General features: G+C 39.7%; 1 protein-coding gene across 12 annotated transcripts in view; it reads right to left on the bottom strand.

The window, feature by feature from the left end:
* The window catches only part of TASOR (transcription activation suppressor), a 48,915-nt gene extending 43,235 nt beyond the window's left edge, over positions 1 to 5,680 (bottom strand). For 5 of the 12 annotated variants that reach the window (XM_065933457.1, XM_065933454.1, XM_065933458.1 and 2 more), the window contains exons 1-2: positions 5,211 to 5,679; positions 1,352 to 1,441 (exon numbers count right to left, since the gene is read on the bottom strand). In XM_065933457.1, coding sequence (XP_065789529.1) covers positions 1,352 to 1,441; positions 5,211 to 5,538 — 418 coding nt within the window. In that variant the 5' untranslated portion in view covers positions 5,539 to 5,679. Of the gene's footprint in view, positions 1 to 1,351; positions 1,442 to 5,210 lie in introns of all 12 variants that reach the window. The other 7 variants (XM_065933455.1, XM_065933456.1, XM_065933460.1 and 4 more) reach the window with 2 other exon arrangements.
* Between the last annotated feature and the right edge of the window lie 17,044 nt (positions 5,681 to 22,724).

The raw sequence follows: 22,724 nt of genomic DNA, 5'->3' as shown, positions 1-22,724 counted from the left end.
CAATAATAAATCTAAGACTACCCAAATGGGGAACAGAACATTTTATATATTAATCACCCATTTCACATAAGGAAGTCAGTATCCAATAAAACATTCTCCAGATTCTGACAATTTTTTAGTCTAACCATTAATGGCTCATTATTCCTTTTCGGGTATGTACTAATAGCTTTATACACATTATCTCATTTAATCACCAAAACCACCCAAGGAAGTTCATTTATGGCTACTTCACAAATGAAACTGAGCTAACTTAACTGGGCCCAAGGTTAATGTATGAATAGGGCAGCTGGAATTCAAAGTAGGCTCCCTAGCTGCAAATCCTACATCCTGAACGGTAAATAAAAGATGTAAATGGGCATATAAGAGCTGAAACCAATCATTCCAAGAGCTGGAAAAACAGTATTATTTCCTTATTTTAGATCAAGAAATTGTATTAGCTATATGGATACTAGCTATAAGAAAAAAAGAATCTGATGTCTAGCATGTTCTAACCTCTTTTGTCTACTTTTAAATCTTTTTTTTTTAAATCTCATTTCTTAATATTTGTCTCATTTAATGCATTTTACAGGATCAAAAGTCATAACAACCTTTTTTGGTTTATAAAGGTTAACTAACAGCAGTCATAATTCTTCCAGACATTAAGGAATACATAATTTTGCTCATGTACAGGCTTTACAACAAATCTGTTATCAGAAAGATAAGTTACTGATTTTACTTCTGCTATTAACAAGGTTTCTCTACTGACAAAACGGACTATGAATGTGTTTCAACATTTCTTTTCCCCTCCTTTCTGGCCACACCATGTGGCATGCAGGATCTTAATCCCCAACCAGGAACTGAACCTGTGCCCCTGCAGTGGATGCAGTGTCCTAAGCACTGAATCACGAGGGAAGTCCCTTTTATAGATGTGTTTTTATGGGATTCAGGGAAAGAGAAAGGTACTTGGAGATATATAATTCAAATAAGGAAACTGATTATACCATCAAATCAGAACTAGAATATTTTATATTATTTGCAGCATACAAAACATAGTAAACATACTAAGAATTCAATGTTAAATTTAAGGAACTGGAACAGACATAAAATTAAGATCATCAAATAGCTTTGTTCCTCAGCCAAAGAAACATTTTTCAACTACTTTTATTAACTTATTTAGTTATCAATGCCAATCTTTGTGTTTGTATTAAGATTATGTGAATGTAAAATATATATATATATATATACCTAAGTGTAAAAACAAGCTAAACTTTAAAATAAGATGGACCAAGAGAAAAAAAATAAAATAAAATAAGATGGACCAATATTATAAAAATATATCAATGGAAAATATAAAATATATATTTCAACTTACAGTAATTCATGGAAGAAAAGGTAGTATGAGTAGGCTGGCAATCACATTGGTCTGCAATTCTCTGAATCCATCTCTGATATCTACTAACGACTAAAATACAATGAATATCCATTTGTTCCTCACAACAGTTTATTTTAAGAATCACTTTTCTCCAGTCTAATAAAATTACAAGACATAATACTGTAGGAATGGATGATTCATCTCTAAATCACAACTGAAACATTAAGTGTAAAATTAAGAATGAACATTCTAGCAGAAATCTAGAGATAACAAACATTGAAACTTGACCTTTTTGGACTAGGGAATATGTCAAAGAGTTTTTACCTCCATTACTTACAATTTGTATGATCCTATCAAATGTTTTATGTGAATGACTGAATTCTGCCTATACTTTACTGCTTGGAATACTTCTACCAATGGAAACCTGTGGTATACTTGGAAACAAGTCATTCATATAAAACTTTAAAACAAAACAAAACAAAAAACCAAAACTTTAAAACATCATGCAAATTTCCTTAAGACACTTAATCCATAGTCTTCAAAAAGATAACTCCAAACTTTGTGGGAAAAGATGTGGACGTGGGAGGAGAATTGGTCATTAATTCTCCTAAACTAGACCAGTATGGACACAAATGCATGAGATCATTTAGTTTGTGATGCATCTCTTGCAGGTGCAGGAGAGCAGTTAATCTTGTTCCCTACATAAAGCATTAACCAATAAACATTTTCCAGAAAATCAATCATCACTACCTCACTTTCTAAGAATTTTGAAGAGAAAAATTGTGTCAAGTACAGTTACTGATTTTGAGGACTTACACTACTAGATTCTAGTGTAAAAGAAGGCAACAGTGAAACACCCACTGAGGAAATGCAATTCCACAATTTGGTAAAATGTAACAGTGCCTCCTTACAGTGCAGAGAGTAGCCTGTCCAGTAAGTAAAAAGAATTAACAATCATAAAGAGTAAAATTTTACTCTAGTCACTTAATTTGTCAGTACTGTTTACATGTGTTATTTTATAATGAACATAATTTGTCAATCTGAAAACTCCCCAGTATGAAAACATACTAAACATCACTAAATTTAATAGTTGTTAATTAAAAAAAAAAAAAATAATAACTTTTCTATAATGAAAAAGAAATAAGTATTTTATGCCTAGGTTCAAATTCCAACTCCACCTTTTACTAGCTGTGTGACCTTGGGCGAGTTATTTACCTCAGTAGTTCACTTTCCTTATCTGTAAAATGGGAATAGCACCTACCACATAGGATTACTTAGATTTAACACATATAAACTGTTTAGAACAGCGCCTACAACTTACTAAGCACTATGAAGTGTTTGCAATATTATCACTTAATTAGAATGGCAGTATTTTGGATGTTCTGCTACTGTGAAGACAAAGATCAGGCAAAGTTCTACTTACAAAAATTTATCTTTAAGCTACCAAGAATACAAGTCCTAATCTTTATTTTTACTGGAAAAGCAGTCACAAGCAAAGGCTTGCCATATTAAAATACAAATGCAACAGAATCTTTGATACAGAAAAGTTCAAGAAGAGGTATCTAATATTCATGATAAAAGACTCAGATGACCAGCATGAATACCTAGCCAAATTCTATACATAAGTGTTACCTTTCAAGTCTTCCAAGAGGGTATTATTTGGGGATCAAGCGTGAAACTAGCAGAACCTACTACACTGTTTTTGATAAAGCTGTTCTTTTTTTTAATGAAAAGTTGGATTTTTCTATGAAATTCCATCACCAAGTATGAACTTCCTTCACGTTGGGCAGGATGAAGTCCACGATGGTAAAAAGCTGCTTATTTAAGTTTTAAAAGCTCTATTTAAACTGCTACTGCACTATTTGAACAGCTGCTGCTTGGTGTAGAAATATTTACACAAGTTAAAAATTACTCATTTTCATTAAACATGAAAAAAGTTTACGTGTTATATTTTCCTTACCAAAACCTTCCTGAGAGAGAGGAGAAAGGTAACAGCCTCTGCCCCTAAGTGAAAATGGAAAATATAAATTTTCCCCAAGGGAGCATGAGACTCTGGGGAGAAAATGAGGTTTTATACTTCTTAATTCCTCAATTATATCTTTTAGTGTGTTCAAATGAAGTCTATTTTAGAGCAGCCTCTGAACATATTAAAAAAAAAAACCACACACACACTAGTCAACAGTTCCTAGTGCCATCCCACATTCCAAACAGATCAGGAGTTTTAGGCCAATTTTCTGGTCCTATGAGAAGTTAAAATGAGGTACATCGTGCGTTATGTTTTGGTTAAAACTTTTAAGAAAACGGACTGCAAAACTGTATCAAGCTAAAAAAAAAAAATTAAAACAGGAAAAAGTTCAAGCTACTATTTCAACCTTACAATCAAGAGTCCATCCAAATCTACTCTTAACCTATTCTCTACCAATTTATAATTGAGGCTGAAATCTAATTTTTCTCTTATTGACTATACATCTTAACTAAATAAACCCAAACAATTGATGATCCTGACCCTTAAAGAATCCTCTTGAACCCTGAAATCTATTACATTAACTCAAAAGATATTTCTAGAAACAGTCCTCATGCTAGCGGAGGTAACTTCATCCTTCTCAGCCTGGTTTCTCACACCAAGTATTTCCTTGGCTTTCTCATCCAAACAGAAATTAACAACTTGACTTTTTTGTCAGTATCTTACTGACAAAAGGCTATCAATTTCAGTTGTGCAAATGTAGCGGTTGTGCACGTGCAGAGAGGAAGCACATGCTTCATTCAAGATTCTCCTTACCAAGACTCTCGCTACAAACAAAAAACGTTTCCTACAAATAAGAAAATTCCTATTACTTTCCAAAGTAAATCTGAAAAACGGAACCACGCACTAAAACAGGAGGAGGAAAAAAAAAAAAAAAACCCTCTTTAAATTGACTAAATCCAGGCAGAGCACCCCAAATCACTGGATGGTCAAAAATTGTATTCTAAAAACAGAAAACGGTAATTTCCTCCATGAGACAGGTGTCACAATATGGCATAAAATTTTAGAAACGTTACATTGTTAATGTAACTGTTGCCATTTTTGTTCCACGAACCAGACTGGATCTCTCAAAAAAATTTTCCTGAAGTTCTCTCATTTGCAAAATCAAGTCGGTGACTCTTGGGTAAAAGCTCACCTCCATTTCTTTCATAGGGAAATTACTGCCCCAAGAACCTACCTTCCCCATCTTTTCGAATACAACGAAAAACAAACTAAGGCTTGGATTTAGAGAGCCCTATCTAGCGCTTCAAAAACAGGGCGGGGGAAAAAAAACTACATGGAAATGAAGTGTGATGGAAAACAGCAGTGTGTATGAATCACATCTAACGGAGATTTCTAAACAAGGGAAGACGCTGACATCGATCAAATTTCAAGTAGACATAGAGCTGAAGAATTTCCACAGGGAGAAGCGCTTGTGGTCCTCGCAATGCAATGGCCTTGGAGAAAGCCCCAGAATCCATGGCCACGGGTTATTTCCACAGTGAGACTTCAGAAGCATCTTTAGAGGAGGACACATCAGCTTCTCTGCCTTCAAGGGCTGGGAAGGAGGGGCGCCGAGCACCATCTTTCCTCTCTGGGAGCTGCAGCCTTACGGACAAGCTTCAAAACTGAGCTACTTCCAACTTCCACGGGGAGAGAGGGAGCAGGGAGCGTGATTCCACCGCTTTCCTCTCGCACCAAGCGCAGCAGCTGGGCGGCCGAGGCTGAGGGGAGAGGCGGCTGGCGCTGCATGCGTGTTTACGTGTCTCGGATGGGTGTGGGAAGGAGACAGAGAGATTCTAATGAAAAGATGGAGGGGAGAGAGAAAGAGGGGTTGGGAAAGAGGGGAAGCACCACCTTTCTTTTCTCTGCTCTTCCTGGGGATCTGAAAACTCCTCCTAATGGGTCTTTCGGGCTCTTCGGGGCCTTTGGGCAGTGCAGCCGCGCCCGCATCAGAGGAGTCCTGAGGCTGCTCGTGGCAGAGGCTCGGGGCGGCCTCGGAAGCCGCGGTCTCCTCAGGCCCGGCGCCGCCGCCGGGCTCCGCGATGCTGAGGCCGCCGCCATTTTGTGGGGAGGACTCAAGCTCCGGAAGCGTCTGCTTCATCTCGTCGTCTCCGCCGCCGCCGCCACTTTCCCAGTTCGCGTCCGTCGGCGGAGATACCTCCACCTCCACAGCAGTCGCCATCGCGCCGGCGTGAGGAGCTCCGGGAAGCTTCGGCCGACAAGGTCGACGGGGGTGGGGGGAAGGGGCGGCGGGCCGGCCTCGCCGCCAAGCTGCTCTCAGCCCACCGACCCCCTTCCCCCCGTGGCCGCGGGCTGCTATCCCCGCCCAAGCCTCTCGGGAGCCCTAAAGCGGGCGCCCCAACCGTGCCGCCCAGCGCCGGGAGCCGCTCCTCGCTCGGGCAGTTCTTCAGCCGGCCCCCGCCACTCAACGTGCTGGCGTCGGGGCCTGGAGGGGGCGGGGCCATCACGGAGCGTTCCGCCAATGAGGACGCGGCGCCCGCCTCCGCGGGTGCGGATAGACGGCGCCAGGGGGCGGAGTCTCGGAGTGCCCGAGCCCGCCAAAAGGGGCGACCGCAACACCAGACGAGTACCTCGACGCCGCTCCCGGCTGCGGGTTAGATGGGTCTCCCGGCGAGCTGCGAGTTCCCGGACCGCGTTCGGCCAGTGCTCCAGACGAGGGAGGCGTGCGGCGCCAAGTCCTGGGAACGCAGGCGTCGCCTCTTTCCGGGCAAGAATACCTCGCTTCTCCCCGCAAGACTTGCATCGGCCAGAACCGGATAGAGGCAGTGGTTGTGGGATGATTCCGGCTTTGTTAAATATTTGCATGCATATATAAAGGCTTGAAGTGGTGATATGATAGTGACTGCAGCGATAAGAGCCTGAAAGCCACGGGGGCCCGCTTCAGTGACCTGTTAGTCCACTGGATCTTATATTTTTACAATAGATTACTCCCACCCGCCCGCCTATTTTTATCTAGAAGGGCACGCCTCCAGCAAGCTGTAAATTCCTTGGTCCTTTGATTTGACTTCACAGCCTAATGTTAACAGGATTTGGTTCTGGGGAGCTTGAGAAGGGCTGCTGGCTTTTAGATTTTCCATTGCTGTTTCAGTTTTCCTATAGCTAGTGTATATTAAAGAAAAATATAAACATTTGCAGCTACGTTAAAAGATACACAGCAAGCGATCCTCTTACCTTAAAACAACTAGACAATCAAGTTAGAAGGCCTTTTAAATAACTTATACTGGTTAGGTTAAAACTTTGAGCAATGGTGAATACAGAAATTATTTCTTGCGTTCTTTCTATATGCTAGGCACTGTACCTAGCGATTTATATATACTATGTTCTTTAAATCCTCACAACAACAGATGTTAGGGAGATGCTATTATGCACAATTTAAAATAAGTGCTGCAGTTAGGAGTATGGGATTAATAGAAACACTACTATATATATCAAATAGATAAACAAGAAGGATTTACTGTATAGCACATGGAATTCAATATCTTGTAACCTATTACAGAGAAGAATCTGTAAATCATACAGTTCATTTACTATAGTTGTAAATCAACTATAGATAAGAGATAAAATGTTGCAAGACAGAACAAATTTTAATAAAATGAGAATCTGAAGCCAGGTCTATTTAAATAAAGTACTAACCCTTGCCTGCTTTTTTTTTTTTTTTTTTGCTTTTAATTGGAGGATAATTACTTTCCAATATTCTGTTGGTTTCTGCCATACATAAAAATGAATTAGCTATAGGTATACTTATGTCCCCACCCTCTCGAACAATCCTCCCACTGCCTGCTTCTCTTAAGATCTAATATTCACAGCAGCTCTGTATCTTTATGCATTTTATATATGGAGAAATGAGGGTTGATATTTTGCTCCATCTCCAAGCAGTAGGATCAGGATTGGGACCCATATCTCTATGCTCAAACTCCGGGAGTTGACCAAATGTATAGTGATAATAAAACCCTAGGGCTTGCCACGTGGCTGCTACTTAAAGAGCATTCCTAAGGACAATAGCAAAATTGGATTCCAATGTCCTGTGATAAATATCATATCTGTTTCATAGCTTATAGGAAAAGCTGCTCATGACTTGCCCAACCTATTTGAATCAGCTAGGTACATCATAGGAAAGTGAATATAATATAAAACAATTATTCCTGTTAGTAAATAGTTAATGTAAAAACACATTTTAAAATACCGATAAAAATACTAGGGCCAAGCTGACACAAAAATGCGACGTTATTTTAAGTTAAAAGTTACCCTTGAAGTTGGGAGGAAGAGGCTTTACTTGATAATAGAGGCTACAGGAGATCAGAAACTCAGGTGTTACGGTCTCTAAAAGATAATTTTGTTGTTGGTTCATTAATGTGAAGTCGTTCAGTCATGTCCGACTCCTTGTGACCCCATGGACTGTAGCCCACCAGGCTCCTCCGTCCACGGGATTTTCCAGGCAAGAGTACTGGAGTGGGTTGCCATTTCCTTCTCCAAGGGATCTTCCCAACCCAGGGATCGAACCCAGGTCTCCCACATTGCACGCAGATTCTTTACCATCTGAGCCACCAGGAAGCCATATGCATGTATCAATAGATACCCAGTATGTCCATGGGGCTGGGGGGTTAAGGGTAATACCAGTAATACATAAGGTTCTGAAGCAAGAGCTACCAAAGGTTAAAAGACATAAAATCTACATTGTCCCCTACCCTCTTCTGCTGCTGCTGCTAAGTCGCTTCAGTCGTGTCCAACTCTGTGCGACCCCACAAACAGAAGCCCACCAGGCTCCCCAGTGCCTGGGATTCTCCAGGCAAGAACACTGGAGTGGGCTGCCATTTCCTTCTCCAGTCCCCTACTCTCAGTAACAGACAAAACACCACCGCAGAGATAAACTAGAGAACAGTGAGGTAGTATATAACTAAACATGCAGGGACCACAATTGCCATTTTACATTGAAAACAGAAAAAAAAAAAAAAAATCCAGTTCAACTCTTCATTTTAAAAATAGGAGAGACTTCCGTGGTGGTCCAGTGTCTAAGGTTCCACACTGCTAACGCAGGGGCCCCGGTTCCATCCCTGGGCAGGGAATCAGATGAACAAACGCTGTAACTAAAAGATCCCTCAGGTTACAACAAAGACCCAGCCCAGTGCAGCCAAATAAATAAACAGCCTTTAAAAATGCACCACTTAACTAAAAACCATTTTTAAAAGAAGGGAGAAGGGGAGAAATACATTAGGAGTTTGGGATTAAAATATTCACACTATATAAAACAGATAACCAACAAGGATCAACTGTATAGCCAAGGAACTATACTCAATATCTTATAATAATCATGGAAAAGAAATCTAAAATAAAGTGTATGTGTATGTACATATATGCATATATATGTATATACACACACACACACATATATAGCTGAATAACTTTGCTATACACCTGAAACTAACATAACAATGCAAATCAAAAACATTTCAATATAAATTTTTAATTAAAACATTAAAAATACATATATAGAAAATCATGCAGGAAGCTGTTGCTGTTATTACTCAATTTTTCAACCAAGAGTGCAACAGCAGTATCTTAAAAATCATCCAGAAAACCAACACAGAGATTCTAGAAGGATCCCTATGTTTCAGAACAGAGGCATTAGAAACTCCCTGATGCTGGTCAAATCAACTAGGTAAGTATACAGTTACAGAATTCTCACATAAAAACAAAAGCATTAATAACAATACCTTTGAAGTAAACAAAGCCACTAAAAAGATTTGATTCTAATAACAGTGTTAAATATTTGTAAACAATGTCACATTTTCTTTTCCAGGTAGAAGATGTTATTTGATGTTCACAAGTACCTGCTTTAAGGATACAGCTAGGAGACCTTTTTTTTTTTAAAGCTTTCCATTGATCAGCAGCAGGGAAAGATAATAAAGGCCAGTCAACCAACAAAATTCTATAAAGCAATTATCATTCAATTAAAAAGTAAATAAAATTTTTTTAAATCCACAAGAAAAATAAATAAAGGCCATTCAACAAAACCACCACTAATCCAGCTCATAGAACCTTAAGGAGATTAAATCAGTTCAATTCGTTCATTTTGTGAATAAGGTCAGTGCTATAAGCCTACAACTCCTCTGCCTATTCAGATGCATTAAAAACGTATGAAATTGCCATTCTTTCCCTTATACTTGAGCTACAAAAATAATCTTCCATGGAGTCATCTTCTTTCCCCCAAAGAACTTATATTACTCACTGAGCAGATATTTATTGGGAGTGTCCCAAAGAAGTATAAGACCCTGGCAACTAACTGGGTTAAAATTCATCATGGTTAATGTCTGGGAGGAAAGACGTCCATGCAAAGAAGAGAAGGCACAAAAGGAATCCTCAGAAATAAGAATAAGCTTAGGGATGAACTTGCATGTGAGTAGCCCTTCAGTTACACAGCTGACTCTGGTAACCACACATCTCAACTAAACCCAGGAGTCAAGAGCTGTTACTAAGGTTTGTTTTGGTTTCATTTCTAAGATTTTTTTTTTTAATTGATTACACTTCAATTGACCTACAACACTATGTTAGTTCCAGGTGAACAACATAGTGATTCGCTATTTCTATACATTACAAAATGATCACCACTTTTGTCATTTGAGTTAAACCCATCTAAGATTTCTGTTACATGTAATACCATGAATGAATCTCACAGGCATGATGTTACGTGAAAATAAGTCAGACACAAGAGTATATACTGCATGATTCCATTCATATGAAGTACAAGGGCAAGACAAAAATAGTCCATGATAATAAAAGTCAAAACAATGGTTCCCTTATGTGTCTGTAGGGAGGTGTGTGAGGAGGTGCTGAGTCAAAGGGGGTGTGAAAGAATTTTTGAAACAATGAAAATATTCTATATCTTGATTTAGGTGATAGTTAGAAGGGCAGTACACACACACACACACACACACACACACACACACACACATACATATATATAAATATTTATGGAACTCTACATTTGAAACTTGTGTGTTTTACTGTATGATGTTGTTTTTCAGTTCAACAGCAACCAAAAAACCAGAAATGCTTCTGCAGGTTCTCATTATTCAAGGGACAAAGATAAGAATTCTTCATGGGGCTTAGAGAGTCCTGCTAATCCTGACCCTTTTCTACTTTCCTCTCCACTCATGTTCCCTAAGCTCCTCCTGGGTGCTTCCTCCTTCTGGCCCCCCAGCTGGGGTCCCCTGGCCACGTGATCAGGCTCAGCACACACTGCTTCCCCAATGCGGTGTGCTCTTCCTCCCTCATCCTCATGAGCTCCTCCTGAGCTTCTTTTGGCTGCAGCTTCACTTCCTTGTGTAAAATTCCTTGATCACCCTCCTCCCATTCGAGGTTGGTTTCCGCCTGTGTGGTGAACCTTGTTGTTTTCAGACTATTTTACCTTTCACTTCCCTCAGTTTGTAATGACTCCCTCATTTGTGGAATTCTCTCTCTCTCTCCTGCTAGAACCTATGTATGCTCCACTCCATGGGCTAAGGAGCAATGTCTGGGTTTGCTTACCATAATGAGCCTGGCGCAGTGCCTAGGAAACAGTGCCTGGAACACAATAGGTGTTTATGAAATGTGTTTTGACTGCCAAGGATAGAGTGGCTATCTGATCTTTTCTTTTCTGGTAAGAATATCGCTATTTCACATAATTTGATTTAGGTTTACTGCATTAAGTGTTTACTGGTATATCTTGCTTTAAGCAAACTTCATTATATGCAAATGTAGACTGTCCAAAATATAAATTAGGGTGTGTCCATCAAATGCCCTTGAAATGACTTCTGCAAATTCAAAATGCCTTTTACTGCATTTGAGAAGACAGATGAACATCATTTGCCAAATCCAAGATTTGTTGAAATAAAAAGGATTTAACAATTGGGAGTGATTTTCCTGTTTTATCAGCTGGGTGACCAGTAGAGTTCCAGGTATAAGATCGTTTACACCACTGCTGTTTCCATCTGAAGAAAGACTTAAGTTTACACTAACTTCACGTGCCAAGGACATGAGTTACACAAAGCAAAAAAAAAAAAAAAAATCTCAAGAGCAAGTGGTACATTGCAAAAGTGCCAACAGTGGTGAAATATGTGAAAAAAAAAACGTGTTTTTGATTTTATGTTTTTATAATAAAGGAGAGCAAAAGAAAGTTGTAGGAATTCAGAAGTTTTAACACATCTCACTACTCAATTTGGAAGGCTGTAAGCTTGAGGAGAAGACTCTTGACAGTCCCTTGGACTGCAAGGAGATCCAACCAGTCCATCCTAAAGAAGATCAGTCCTGGGTGTTCATTGGAAGGACTGATGCTGAAGCTGAAACTCCAATACTTTGGTCACCTCATGAGAAGAGTTGACTCATTGGAAAAGACCCTGATGCTGGGAGGGATTGGGGGCAGGAGGAGAAGGGGACAACAGAGAATGAGATGGGTGAATGGCATCACCAACTCAATGGACATGGGTTTGAGTAAACTCCGGGAGTTGGTGATGGACAGGGAGGCCTGGCGTGCTGCAATCCATGGGGTCGCAAAGAGTCGGACACAACTGAGCGACTGAACTGAAGCTTGAGGAAAACGAATAATAATACAGATATTTTACCATTCTTTCTCTCAACAGGTATTTCTTGGGACCCTATCTGCTACCAGGCCCTAGGTTGGGCTTCTGGGGATACAGCTGAAAATAAACAGATGCATCCCGACCCTGGGTTTATAGTCTGGTGCTTCCCAGACTATAATTTAATCTTCACAGCAGTTGCCAGAGAAACATTGCCATGTTTGGCAGAGGAAGAAATGGTGGCTTAACTGTCCTTCTTGAAGGAATAGCTGCAATAAGTGACAGAGCAGGACTCGAATTTGTCTATCTTCTAACTCCAGTCTCTGGCAAGTATATGAAATTCTACTAGCTAGTAGGCCTCTAGGAGCTCTAATCTATTAATCAAGGTTCTCAACACAAAGAAAGAAAAATTACGAAGTTACACCATAATACATTCCCATCACTCCCCTATGTGTCATTTACTGTCCCTTGTTTGGTCCCTCTATTATTCTGAATGAATGGGAACATGCGTGGATATACGTGCATGCTCAGTTGTGTCTGAATCTATGAGACCCCCATGGACTGTAGCCCACCAGGCTCCTCTGTCCATGGAATTTTCCAGGCAAGAATACTAGATTGGGCTGCTATTTCCTTCTCTAGGGGATATTCCCCAACCAGGGATCGAACCCATGTCTCCTGAGTCTCTTGCATTGGCAGGTGGATTCTTTACCACTGAGCCATTGAAACTTCCCGCCAACTCCCTTACAAACACAAGGCTTTTCATTTTTACTTTTTCTTTTGGCACCGAACAATTTTTAGAGGATTTGTGCACAGACAGAAGCAAATCAGTCATCAGTCACCTAGTCTCCCTGGCTGACTAACAACTGAACACAGAGCTTGCATTCCCTTTGACGTGATTCAGGTTACGGTTTTATTATTTGATGCTTCATAATACCAGAAAGGTACTCAGACTTACTGTAATTTTGGACATTTTCTCCCCAATTTATAAAAGTCCAACAAGAAAAACTAAAATTGCCTTAAAAAAAAAAAAGGCTAGCAATAAAAGATATAGGTGATATGACCTTTTGCTACTGTGATATAGCGATTTATAAGAAATATGTATATATTTGGCATTCAGATGACCAAGATATATTTCTCAGGTATATTCGGCTTCAGTCACAGTTCCTGGTTCATAGCTTCCCAAACCCTTAGAATTTTGGGGTTGATAAGAGCAATAGGAGGATCTTTTGCTATAATTTTTGTCTTTCCTGAAAGTGCTGCAGGCAGAATGGGTATCTTGATATTTACAACAACCTCTTTCCATCACAATCGGGTATCTGTTAACAAAGGTGACTTTGGATTCCACCCCAGGGTGTGGGCTCCTTGTCAGCCCAAGTGACTGGCTGGTTTTCCTGATTTCAGTCCCACCTCTTGATTTCAGGGATGGGAGGGAAGCTTGAGGTTGAATCAATGTCCACTGGCCAGTGATTTAGTCAGTCATGGCTATGTAAAGAAGCCTCCATAAAAACCTCAAAAGACAGCTTTTTGACCCTTTGCTGGGGAGCCGCTACATGGGGGACAAAGATCTGCTTCTACATGCTAACTTGTCAAGTCCCAAATTCCAAGAGAACAGAAGTTTCTTTGTTCCAGAACTTGCCCTGTATATCTCTTCATCTGGCTGTAGATTTTTATCTTTAAATAGCCTTTCATAATACACCAGGGCTTCCTCAGTGATTCAGAGGTAAAGAATCCGCAGGAGACACAAGAGACTCAGGTTTGATCTCTGGTTGGGAAGATCCCCTGGAGAAGGAAATGAAAACCCACTCCAGTATTTTTGCTTGGAAAATCCCATGGGCAGAGAAGCCTGGCAAGCTACAGTCCATGGGGTAGATGATGTAGGACATGACTTAGTGACTAAACACAACATAATAAATTAGTAATCTCATGAGTAAATAGATTTCCCTGAGTTCTGTGGGCTGTTCTAGCAATTACTCAAACCCAGAGAGAAACGCATGGGAACTTCTGATTTGTATTCAGTCAGCCAGAAGCACATGTAACAACCCGAGCTTGCTGCTGTCATCTAACGGTGGTGGGACTGTGGAATCTGATTCTATCTCTGAGTAGGTAGTGTCAGAATTGAGTTGAATCATTGGACACCCAGCTGGTGTCTGAGAACTGCTACTTGGTATGAGGAAGCCTTCTCTTGGCAAAATTCTGTTATCCTTTGCCCTTTCCTGCTTCATTTTGTTCTCCAAGGCCAAACTTGCCTATTACTCCAGGTGTCTCTTGACTTCCTACTTTTGTATTCCAGTCCTCTATGATGAAAAGGCCATCTTCTTTTGGTGTTAGTTCTAGAAGGTCTTCATAGAATCATTTAACTTCACCTTCTTCGACATTAGTGTTTGGGGCATAGACTTGGATTACTTTGACATTGAATGGTTTGCCTTGGAAACACACAGAGATCATTCTGTTGTTTTTGAGACTGCACCCAAGTACTGCATTTCAGGCTCTTTTGTTGACTATGATGGCTACTCCATTTCTTCTAAGGGATTCTTGCCCACAGTAGTAGATATAATGGTCATCTGAATTAAATTCGCCCATTCCCATCCATTTTAGTTCACTGATTCCTAAAATGTCTGTGTTCACTCTTGCTATCTCCTGTTTGACCACTTCCAATTTCCCTTGATTCATGGACCTAACCTTCCAGGTTCCTAGGCAACATTGTTCTTTACAGCATCGGACTTTACTTTCACAATCAAATACATCCACTCCTGGGTGTTGTTTCTGCTTTGGCTTAGCCTCTTAGATCTTTCTGGAGCTATTTCTCCACTCTTCTCCAGTAGCATATTGGCACCTATCAACATGGGGAGTTCATTTTTCAAGAAGTGTCCTATCTTTTTGCCTTTCCATACTGTTCGTGGGGTTCTCAAGGCAAGAATACTGAAGTGGTTTGCCATTCCCTTCTCCAGTGGACCACGTTTTGCCGGAACTCTCCACCATACCCTGTCTGTCTTGGGTGGCCCTACACATCATGGCTCATTGTTTCAATGAGTTGGACAAGGCTGTGATCCATGTGACCAGTTTGGTTAGTTTTCTGTGGTTGTGGTTTTCATTCTGTCTGCCCTCTGATGGATGAGGATAAGAGGCTTGTGGAAGCCTCCTGGTGGGAGGAACTGGCTGTGGGTAAAAGTGGGTCTTGCTCTGGTGGGCAGGGCCTTGCTCAGTAAATCTTTAATCCAATTTTCTGCTGATGGGTGGGGCTGTGCTCCTTCCCTGTAGTTTGGCCTGAGGCCACACTGGCCTCAGGACTGGAAAAGATCAGTTTTCATTCTAATCCTTAAGAAGGGCAATGCCAAACAATGTTCAAACTACTACACAATTGCTGCACTCATTTCACATGCTAGCAAAGTAATGCTCAAAATTCTCAAAGCCAGGCTTTAACAGTACATGAACTGAGAACTTCCAGATGTTCAAGCTGGATTTAGAAAAGGCAGAGGAACCAGAGAGTAAATTGCCAACTTCCTTTGGATCACAGAAAAAGCAAGAGAACTTCAGAAAAACATCTACTTCTGCTTCACTGACTACGTCAAAACCTTTGTATGGATCACAACAAATTGTGGAAAATTCTTAAAGAGATGGGAATACAAGACCACCTTACCACCTTACCTTACCTGAACTGTGGTGTTCAGACTTCTCTCAAGAGAAGACTCTTAAGAGTTCCTTGGACTTCAAGGAGATCAAACCAGTCAATCCTAAAGGAAATCAATCCTGAATATTCATTAGAAGGACTATGCTGAAACTGAAGCTCCAATACTTTGGCCACCTGATGTGAAGAGCTGACTCATTAGAAAAGACCCTGATGCTGGGAAAGATTGAAGGTGGGAGGAGAAGGGGATGACAGAGGATGAGATGGTTGATTGACATCTCTGATTCAATGGACAGAGTTTGAGCAAGCTCCAGGAGATGATTAAGGACCGGGAAGCCTGGCGTGCTGCAATCCATGGTGTCGCAGAGAGTTGGACACGACAGAGCAACTGAACAACAACAACGAGGAAGCCCCCATATGCACAGGCACATGCTGGGACTGGGTGCAGGAATTCTTAGTAACTACACAGTAAAAGCTGATTTTAAAAGAATATTAATTAGCAATGTCCATTGATGAATGGATGAAAAAAAAAGTATTATCGATATAATGGAATATTATTCAGCCACGAAAAGGAATAAAGCACTGATATCTGTCACAACATGGATGAACCTTGAAAACTACGCTAAGTGAAAGAAGCCAGTCTCAAAAGGCCATGTATTATATAACTCTATTTATATGAAACGTCTGGATGTGGAAATCTATGGAGACAAAGTGGATTAGTGGTTGCCTAGAGCTGGAGCAATGGGTGGATTTAGAGGTGAAAGCTAGTGTTGTTTTTTTTTAGAGTAATGAAAATACTCTAGACTGAATTCTGGTGATGGTGCACAACTCTGTGATAATACTAAATATCATCGAATTGTACACGTCAGTAGTTATTACTATGTGAATTATATCAATAAAATTGTTTTTTAAAAAAGTAAACTGACATAGTATTCCACTAGGATGCACGAAGTTATGTACCCTATCACCAGTGCTTAAACTTGTGTAATGTTTTTTTCCTTCAAATAAAAACGAAAAACAAAAAACCCCAAACACTGGAGCAGCATAATTTAAATATAACAGCTGAGGTGTATCTTTAGTCAATTAAGACAGCAGCAACTGACACCTACACCCTATTGTATGTCTATATCCAGTTACTACAGAATGTCAATGTGTAAATTGACATTGACAATTGATGAAAGTGCTTGCTCTTTCTGTCTTTTCTTGAGTTTTATATTTTAAAGATCTCTCAAAAGTTACCTAATATTAACCTATTTCTAAAAAAGAATCTTAAATAGAAAGCCTGGTGAATTGTGAACTATTAACATAAAATATTCCAATTTTTTAAACATTATTGTTTGCATCTAAATACCTTATTTCAAATACTGTTTCCCATATTTCCAAACACACCCCAAATCATGTTTTTCCATTATTTTTCCACTAAAAAACAATCCCTGGTTAGAAGAGATTTGCAAAAGTAGACCTTAAGGGGAAAAAAAAAAAAAAAGCAATCTAGAGATTTAGTACCCCCCAGGGGCTCTGAAAAGATAGACAATAATTCTTATAAGTTTTCCCCTAAGAACTCCTTGGGGAACTAGCCAAGTTTAAATGGGATAATTGGTAGGTTTATGGTTGCAATTTACATAAATTATAGAAACGTAACACCAGACATTTATCTAATGGAAGAAAATGTGGTGTTCAGTTTCCCTTCTAGAGGAATTCTACTTGTGGTTTGTGCCATTTGGTGATTAGCCCGTTCTCTTGAGAATCTAAATGTGCTTTTCTGTGGATAGGGTGTGGGAATGTTCAAAAATTTACTTTTAACTCAATCAAAAAATGGGCAGAAAATCTAAACACTCATTTCTCCAAAGATGACATGCAGATGTCCCAAAAAGCACATGAAAAGATGCTCAGCATCACTAATTATCAGATAAATGCAAATCAAGACTACAATGAGGTATCACCTCACACGGGTCAGAATGGCCATCATCAAAAATTCTACAAACAATAAAATCCAGAGAGAATGTGGAGAAAAGGGAGCCTCCTACACAATTGGGGGAGATATACATTGGTATAAAAATTGGTATAGCCACTATAGAAAACAGTATGGAGATTCATTAAAAAGCTAAAAACAGAACTATCATATGATCCAGCACTCTCACCCCTGGGCATATATCCGGAGAAAGCTCTAATTTGAAAAGATACACGTACCCCAATGTCCATAGCAGCACTATTTACAATAAGCCAAAGACATGGAAGCAACTTAATGTCCACCAACAAGTGAATAAAGAAGACGTAGTGTGCATATATGCAACAGAATATTACTCAGCCACAAAAATAAATGAAGTAATGCCATTTGTAGCAACATGGATGCACCTAGAGATTATCATTCTAAGTCAGAGAAAGACAATTATACGGTATCACTCATATATGGAATCTAATTTTAAGAAATGATAGAAATGAACTGATTTACAAAATAGAAACACACTTACAGATACTGAAAACAAACTTCCGGTTACCAGAGGGGCAGGATAAATTAGGAGCTTGGAATGAACATACACACACTACTATGTATAAGATAGTAACCAACAAGGACCTATTGTATTAGCACAGGGAACTCTAATCAATATTCTGTGATAACTTATATGAGGAAAGAATCTAAAAAAGAGTATATATATGTGTATATATATATATATAATGGAGTCACTTTGATATACATCTGAAACTAACACAACAGTGTAAATAAATTATACTCCAGTAAAATTTACAAATAAAAAATAAAAACAGCAAAAGAAAAACTGTTTTGCTTTGCTTTGCAAAAACCTCAAAATATTTAAAAATTATACTTACATTTTTGGGTTTGTCAGGTGGCACAGTGGTAAAGAATCTGCTTGCCAATGCAGGAGACGCAGGAGATTGGGGTTTAATCTCTGGGTCGGGAAGATCCCCTGCAGAAGGAAATGGCAACCCACTCCAGTATTCTTGCCTAGAGAATCCCATGGATGGAGAAGCCTGGCAGGCTACAGTCCATAGGGTTGCAAAGACTCAGAGCATGTATGTGAGCACAAATCTTAGTTCCCCAACCAGAGATCGAAATAGAGCCCCCTGCATTAACCACTGGACCACCACCAGGGAAGTCCCCCATAATATTGTTTTGATTGTAAAAATATCTTAAATGTATTTAGAAATTTTTGAATCTGACACCTGTAGACTGAGACACCTCATTGAAGATCTAGGTTTGGAGAGCAGAATCTAACACTTGTCTGGCTTCCCTGGTGGTTTGTGTGTATGTGCATTAGTTGCTCCAGTATTCTTGCCTAGGAAATTCCACAGAGGAGTCTGGTGGATCCAGTCCATGGGGTTGCGAGACACGACTTAGCCAAGAGAACGACCACCACCAATGAAAACGAAATCCTCAGGAGCATATACACAAACTTTCCAGCAGAGGGCAGCAAAAGCTCATGAAACAGGTTTCAAAACCCAGCAACTTTTCTGCATCACATTCTAAAAATATTCTTTAAAATATTCAGGATAAGAGTTATGTAAACATATGTAATGTATATGCATATGTATTATTTTTGTCTTATAGGAATAATGGAATGGCAGCATTTACAGGATTGCAGGCAGGACAGAATTCTTCCCAAAGTTCTGACTGCTGAAGGCTCTTAAATGGACAGGACCTTAGGAAATAATGAGAGGGAACAAAGGTGGACCATAACATCTCGATGGTTTAGTGGGGTCACCTGCTGGGAGTCTGCCAACTCTTTTACATAGTTTAAGGTACAATGGGCTTCTTTTAAGAATATGTTCTAACTATGCACCTAGGTTTCTTCATTTGTAAAATGAGATAATAATTATAACTTAAAACCTCAAGGGGTTTTAAAACATACAGAATTAAAACATACAGATTTGAAAAAAAAAAAAAACTCAAGGGGTTGCTGCACAGATGAAATATAAAGTGACTGTGACACTGTTTTCCTTTTTTTAAATTACAGCAATGTAATATATAATAGAAAACTTATCATCTTAACCATTTTTAAGTGTATAGTCTAGTAAAGTGCATTCACATTATGTACAAACAATCCTCAGAACCCTTTGCATCTTGAAAGGCTGACACTCTATACCATTACATAGCAACTCCCCATTTCCCTCCCTCAGACCATGGCAACTAACATTCAACTTTCTATTTCCATGGTTTTGACTATTCTGGGTACATCATATAGGTAGAATCATACAGGGTTTGTCTTTTTGTGATTGGCTTATTTACTTAGCATAATTCCCTCAAGGTTCATCCACATTGCAGCATGTGACAGAATTTCCTTCCATTTTAAGGCTGAATAATATTCCATTGTATGTATAAATCAGTTTATCTATTCATCCATTGATGGACACTTGTCTTGCTGCCACATCTTAGCTATTGCGAATAACTCTGCCATGAACATGGATGTGCAACTATCTCTGAGATCCTGCTTTCAATTCTTTTGGATATATACCCGTAAATCAGATTGTTGGATCATTGTTGTTGTTCAGTTGCTGAGTCGTCTCCGACTCTTTGCGACCCCATGGACTACAGTCCTTCAGGCTTTCCTGTCTTTCACTATCTCCTGGAGTTTGCCCAAACTCATGTCCATTGAATCAGTGATGCCATCCAACCATCACATCCTCTGTTGTCCCCTTCTCCTCCTGCCCTCAATCTTTCCCAGCATCAGAGCAGGATCTTTTCCAACGCATCAGCTCTTTGCATCAGGTGGACAAAGTATTGGAGCTTAGGATCAGTCCTTTCATATGTTGAATCAAATGATAATCCTATTTCATTGTTCTTGAGGAACCACCACACTACTTTCCACAGCAACTTGACCATTTTCCTACTTCTACCAATTGTGCACAAGGGTTTCAATTTCTCCACAGCATCACCAACATTTATTTTCTGTTTTTTTCAACAGTAGCCATCCTAATGAAGGTGAAGTGGTATCATTGGGGCTTTCATTTGCATTTCTCTAGTGGTAAATGGCTTGCAGTCCAAAGTACCATGAACCTCCATCCATACTATGTTTTCGAACTGTGGTGCTAGAGAAAACTCTTGAGAATCCCTTGGACTGCAAGGAGATCAAACCAGTCAATGCTAAAGGAAATCCACCCTGAATATTCATTGGAAGGACTGATGCTGAAGCTCCAACACTTTAGCCACCTGATTCGAAGAGCTGACTCACTGGAAAAGACCCTGATGCTGGGAAATATTGAAGGCAGGAGAAGGGGTCAACAGAGAATGAGATGGTTGAATGGCATCACTGACTCAATGGACATGAGCTGGTGCAAGCTCCAGGAGATGGTTAAGGACAGGGAAAACTCCAGGAGATGGTTAAGCTATAGTCCATGGTGTCACAAAGAGTCAGACATGACTGAGCGACTGAACAAGAAGGTGATTAGTGATTGTGAGCATTTTTTCATCTTTTCATGACTTGGCTATGGTTAATCTTTTAAATTTTAGACAAATAATAGGTAAATAGTGGTATCTTGCTGTGGTATTAGCTTCCCATTAATATTTCTAACTTTTTGGCCATTAAAAAAAAACTAAATATCACTTACCTTGAAAGTGAAAGTGTTTGTCGCTCAGTCATGTCCACAACACTTTGCAACCCCATGAACTATAGCCCACCAGTCTTCTCTGTCCATGGAATTCTCCAGGCAAGAATATTGGAGGGGGTAGCCATTCCCTTCTCCAGGAGATCGTCTCAACCCAGGGATCGAACCTGGGTCTCTTGCATTACAGGCAGATTCTTTACCCTCTGAGCCACCAGGGAAGCCCTGTTTATCCATTTTTAAATTGGGCTGTTTGTTTTCCTATTATTGAATTTTCAGATTTTTTTATATATGGTTTGACTTCTCTATCAGAGATATGATTTGCAGAAATTATTCTCCCAGTATGTGACTTGTCTTTTCAATCTTTTAATGAGCAGAAGTTCTTCATTTTATTGAGGCCTAATTTATCCATTTTTTTCTTTTATGAATTACCATTTTAGGGTCATATCTCAGAATTATTTGTGGAATTATTTGCCTTACCCAAGGCATCAAAGTTTTCTCCTGATTTCCTCTAGCAGTCTTACAGCTTTAGGTTCTACATTTTTGTCTCCTCTATTTGCATTTTTATAAGATAGACATAAGGGTCTTAATTTATTTGTCTTGCTGAAAATAGATATCCATTTGTTTTAGCATATTTGTTGAAAATATTATCCTTTTGCCACTAAAGTGCCTTTGTAACTTTGCTGAAAATCAACTGACCCCTCCCCCCAAAAAATCAACAGACTGTATGTTTCGTATTTCTGCGCTCTATTTGGGTCTGTTGACTGTCTGTCATGCCATTAATATACTGTTCTGGTTATTGCAGAGTCATAGTAAGTTTTAGGTAAGTGTTTCAGCTTTGTTAATCCTTCTCAGAGTTGTTTTGGCTATTCCAGTTGTCTCGGGTTTCCACACAAATTTTAGAACCAGCTTATGCGCTCTGTGCTCAGTGGTATCCAACTCTTTGCAACATTTTTTTTTCTTTGCAACATTTTGGACTGCCGCCAGTCAGGCTCCTCCGTTCATGGGATTTCCCAGGCAAGAATACTGGAGTGGGTTGCCATTTCCTCCACCAGGGGATTTTCCCAACCCACAGACTGAATCTGTGTCTCCTGTGTCTCCTGCATTGCAGGCAGATTCTTTACCACTGAGCCATGAGGGAAGTTCTATAAAATGGTCTACCTAGATTGAGATTGTGTTAAATCTGCGGATTAATTTTGGCCAAAGCTGACACCTTGATAGTCCTGAGTCTTCCAGTCTCTGAACACGGTACATTTCCCCAGCTAGTTTGGTGTTGAATTTTCCACCATTTTACCATTTTCAGTGTACATGTTTTGCACTCCTTTTCTCAGATTTCTTCTAACAGCACTGTGAATTTTATCCTATTAGGTGTTGGATATTTTTTTATCCCTGTCAATATCCCTGTGCCTTGTTCCGGGATGCAGCTGAGCTACTTGAAAATAGTCTGACATCCTTTTTGGTCTCTAGGACTTGTTAGGTAGAAGCAGAGAGGTGTTCACACTAGGGCTAATTATTCTCCACAACTTTTCAGGCCCACCTGAATACGTTATCCAACTCTGATATTCTTTTGGTGTGGGGGGTGGGGACAGCATTGAGTGATTTCCTGCTAAT

This window comes from Muntiacus reevesi, chromosome 4, assembly GCF_963930625.1.
Source record: "Muntiacus reevesi chromosome 4, mMunRee1.1, whole genome shotgun sequence".
In the NCBI taxonomy this organism is placed as follows: Eukaryota; Metazoa; Chordata; class Mammalia; order Artiodactyla; family Cervidae; genus Muntiacus; species Muntiacus reevesi.
This window is presented reverse-complemented; position numbering and strand designations above follow the sequence as displayed.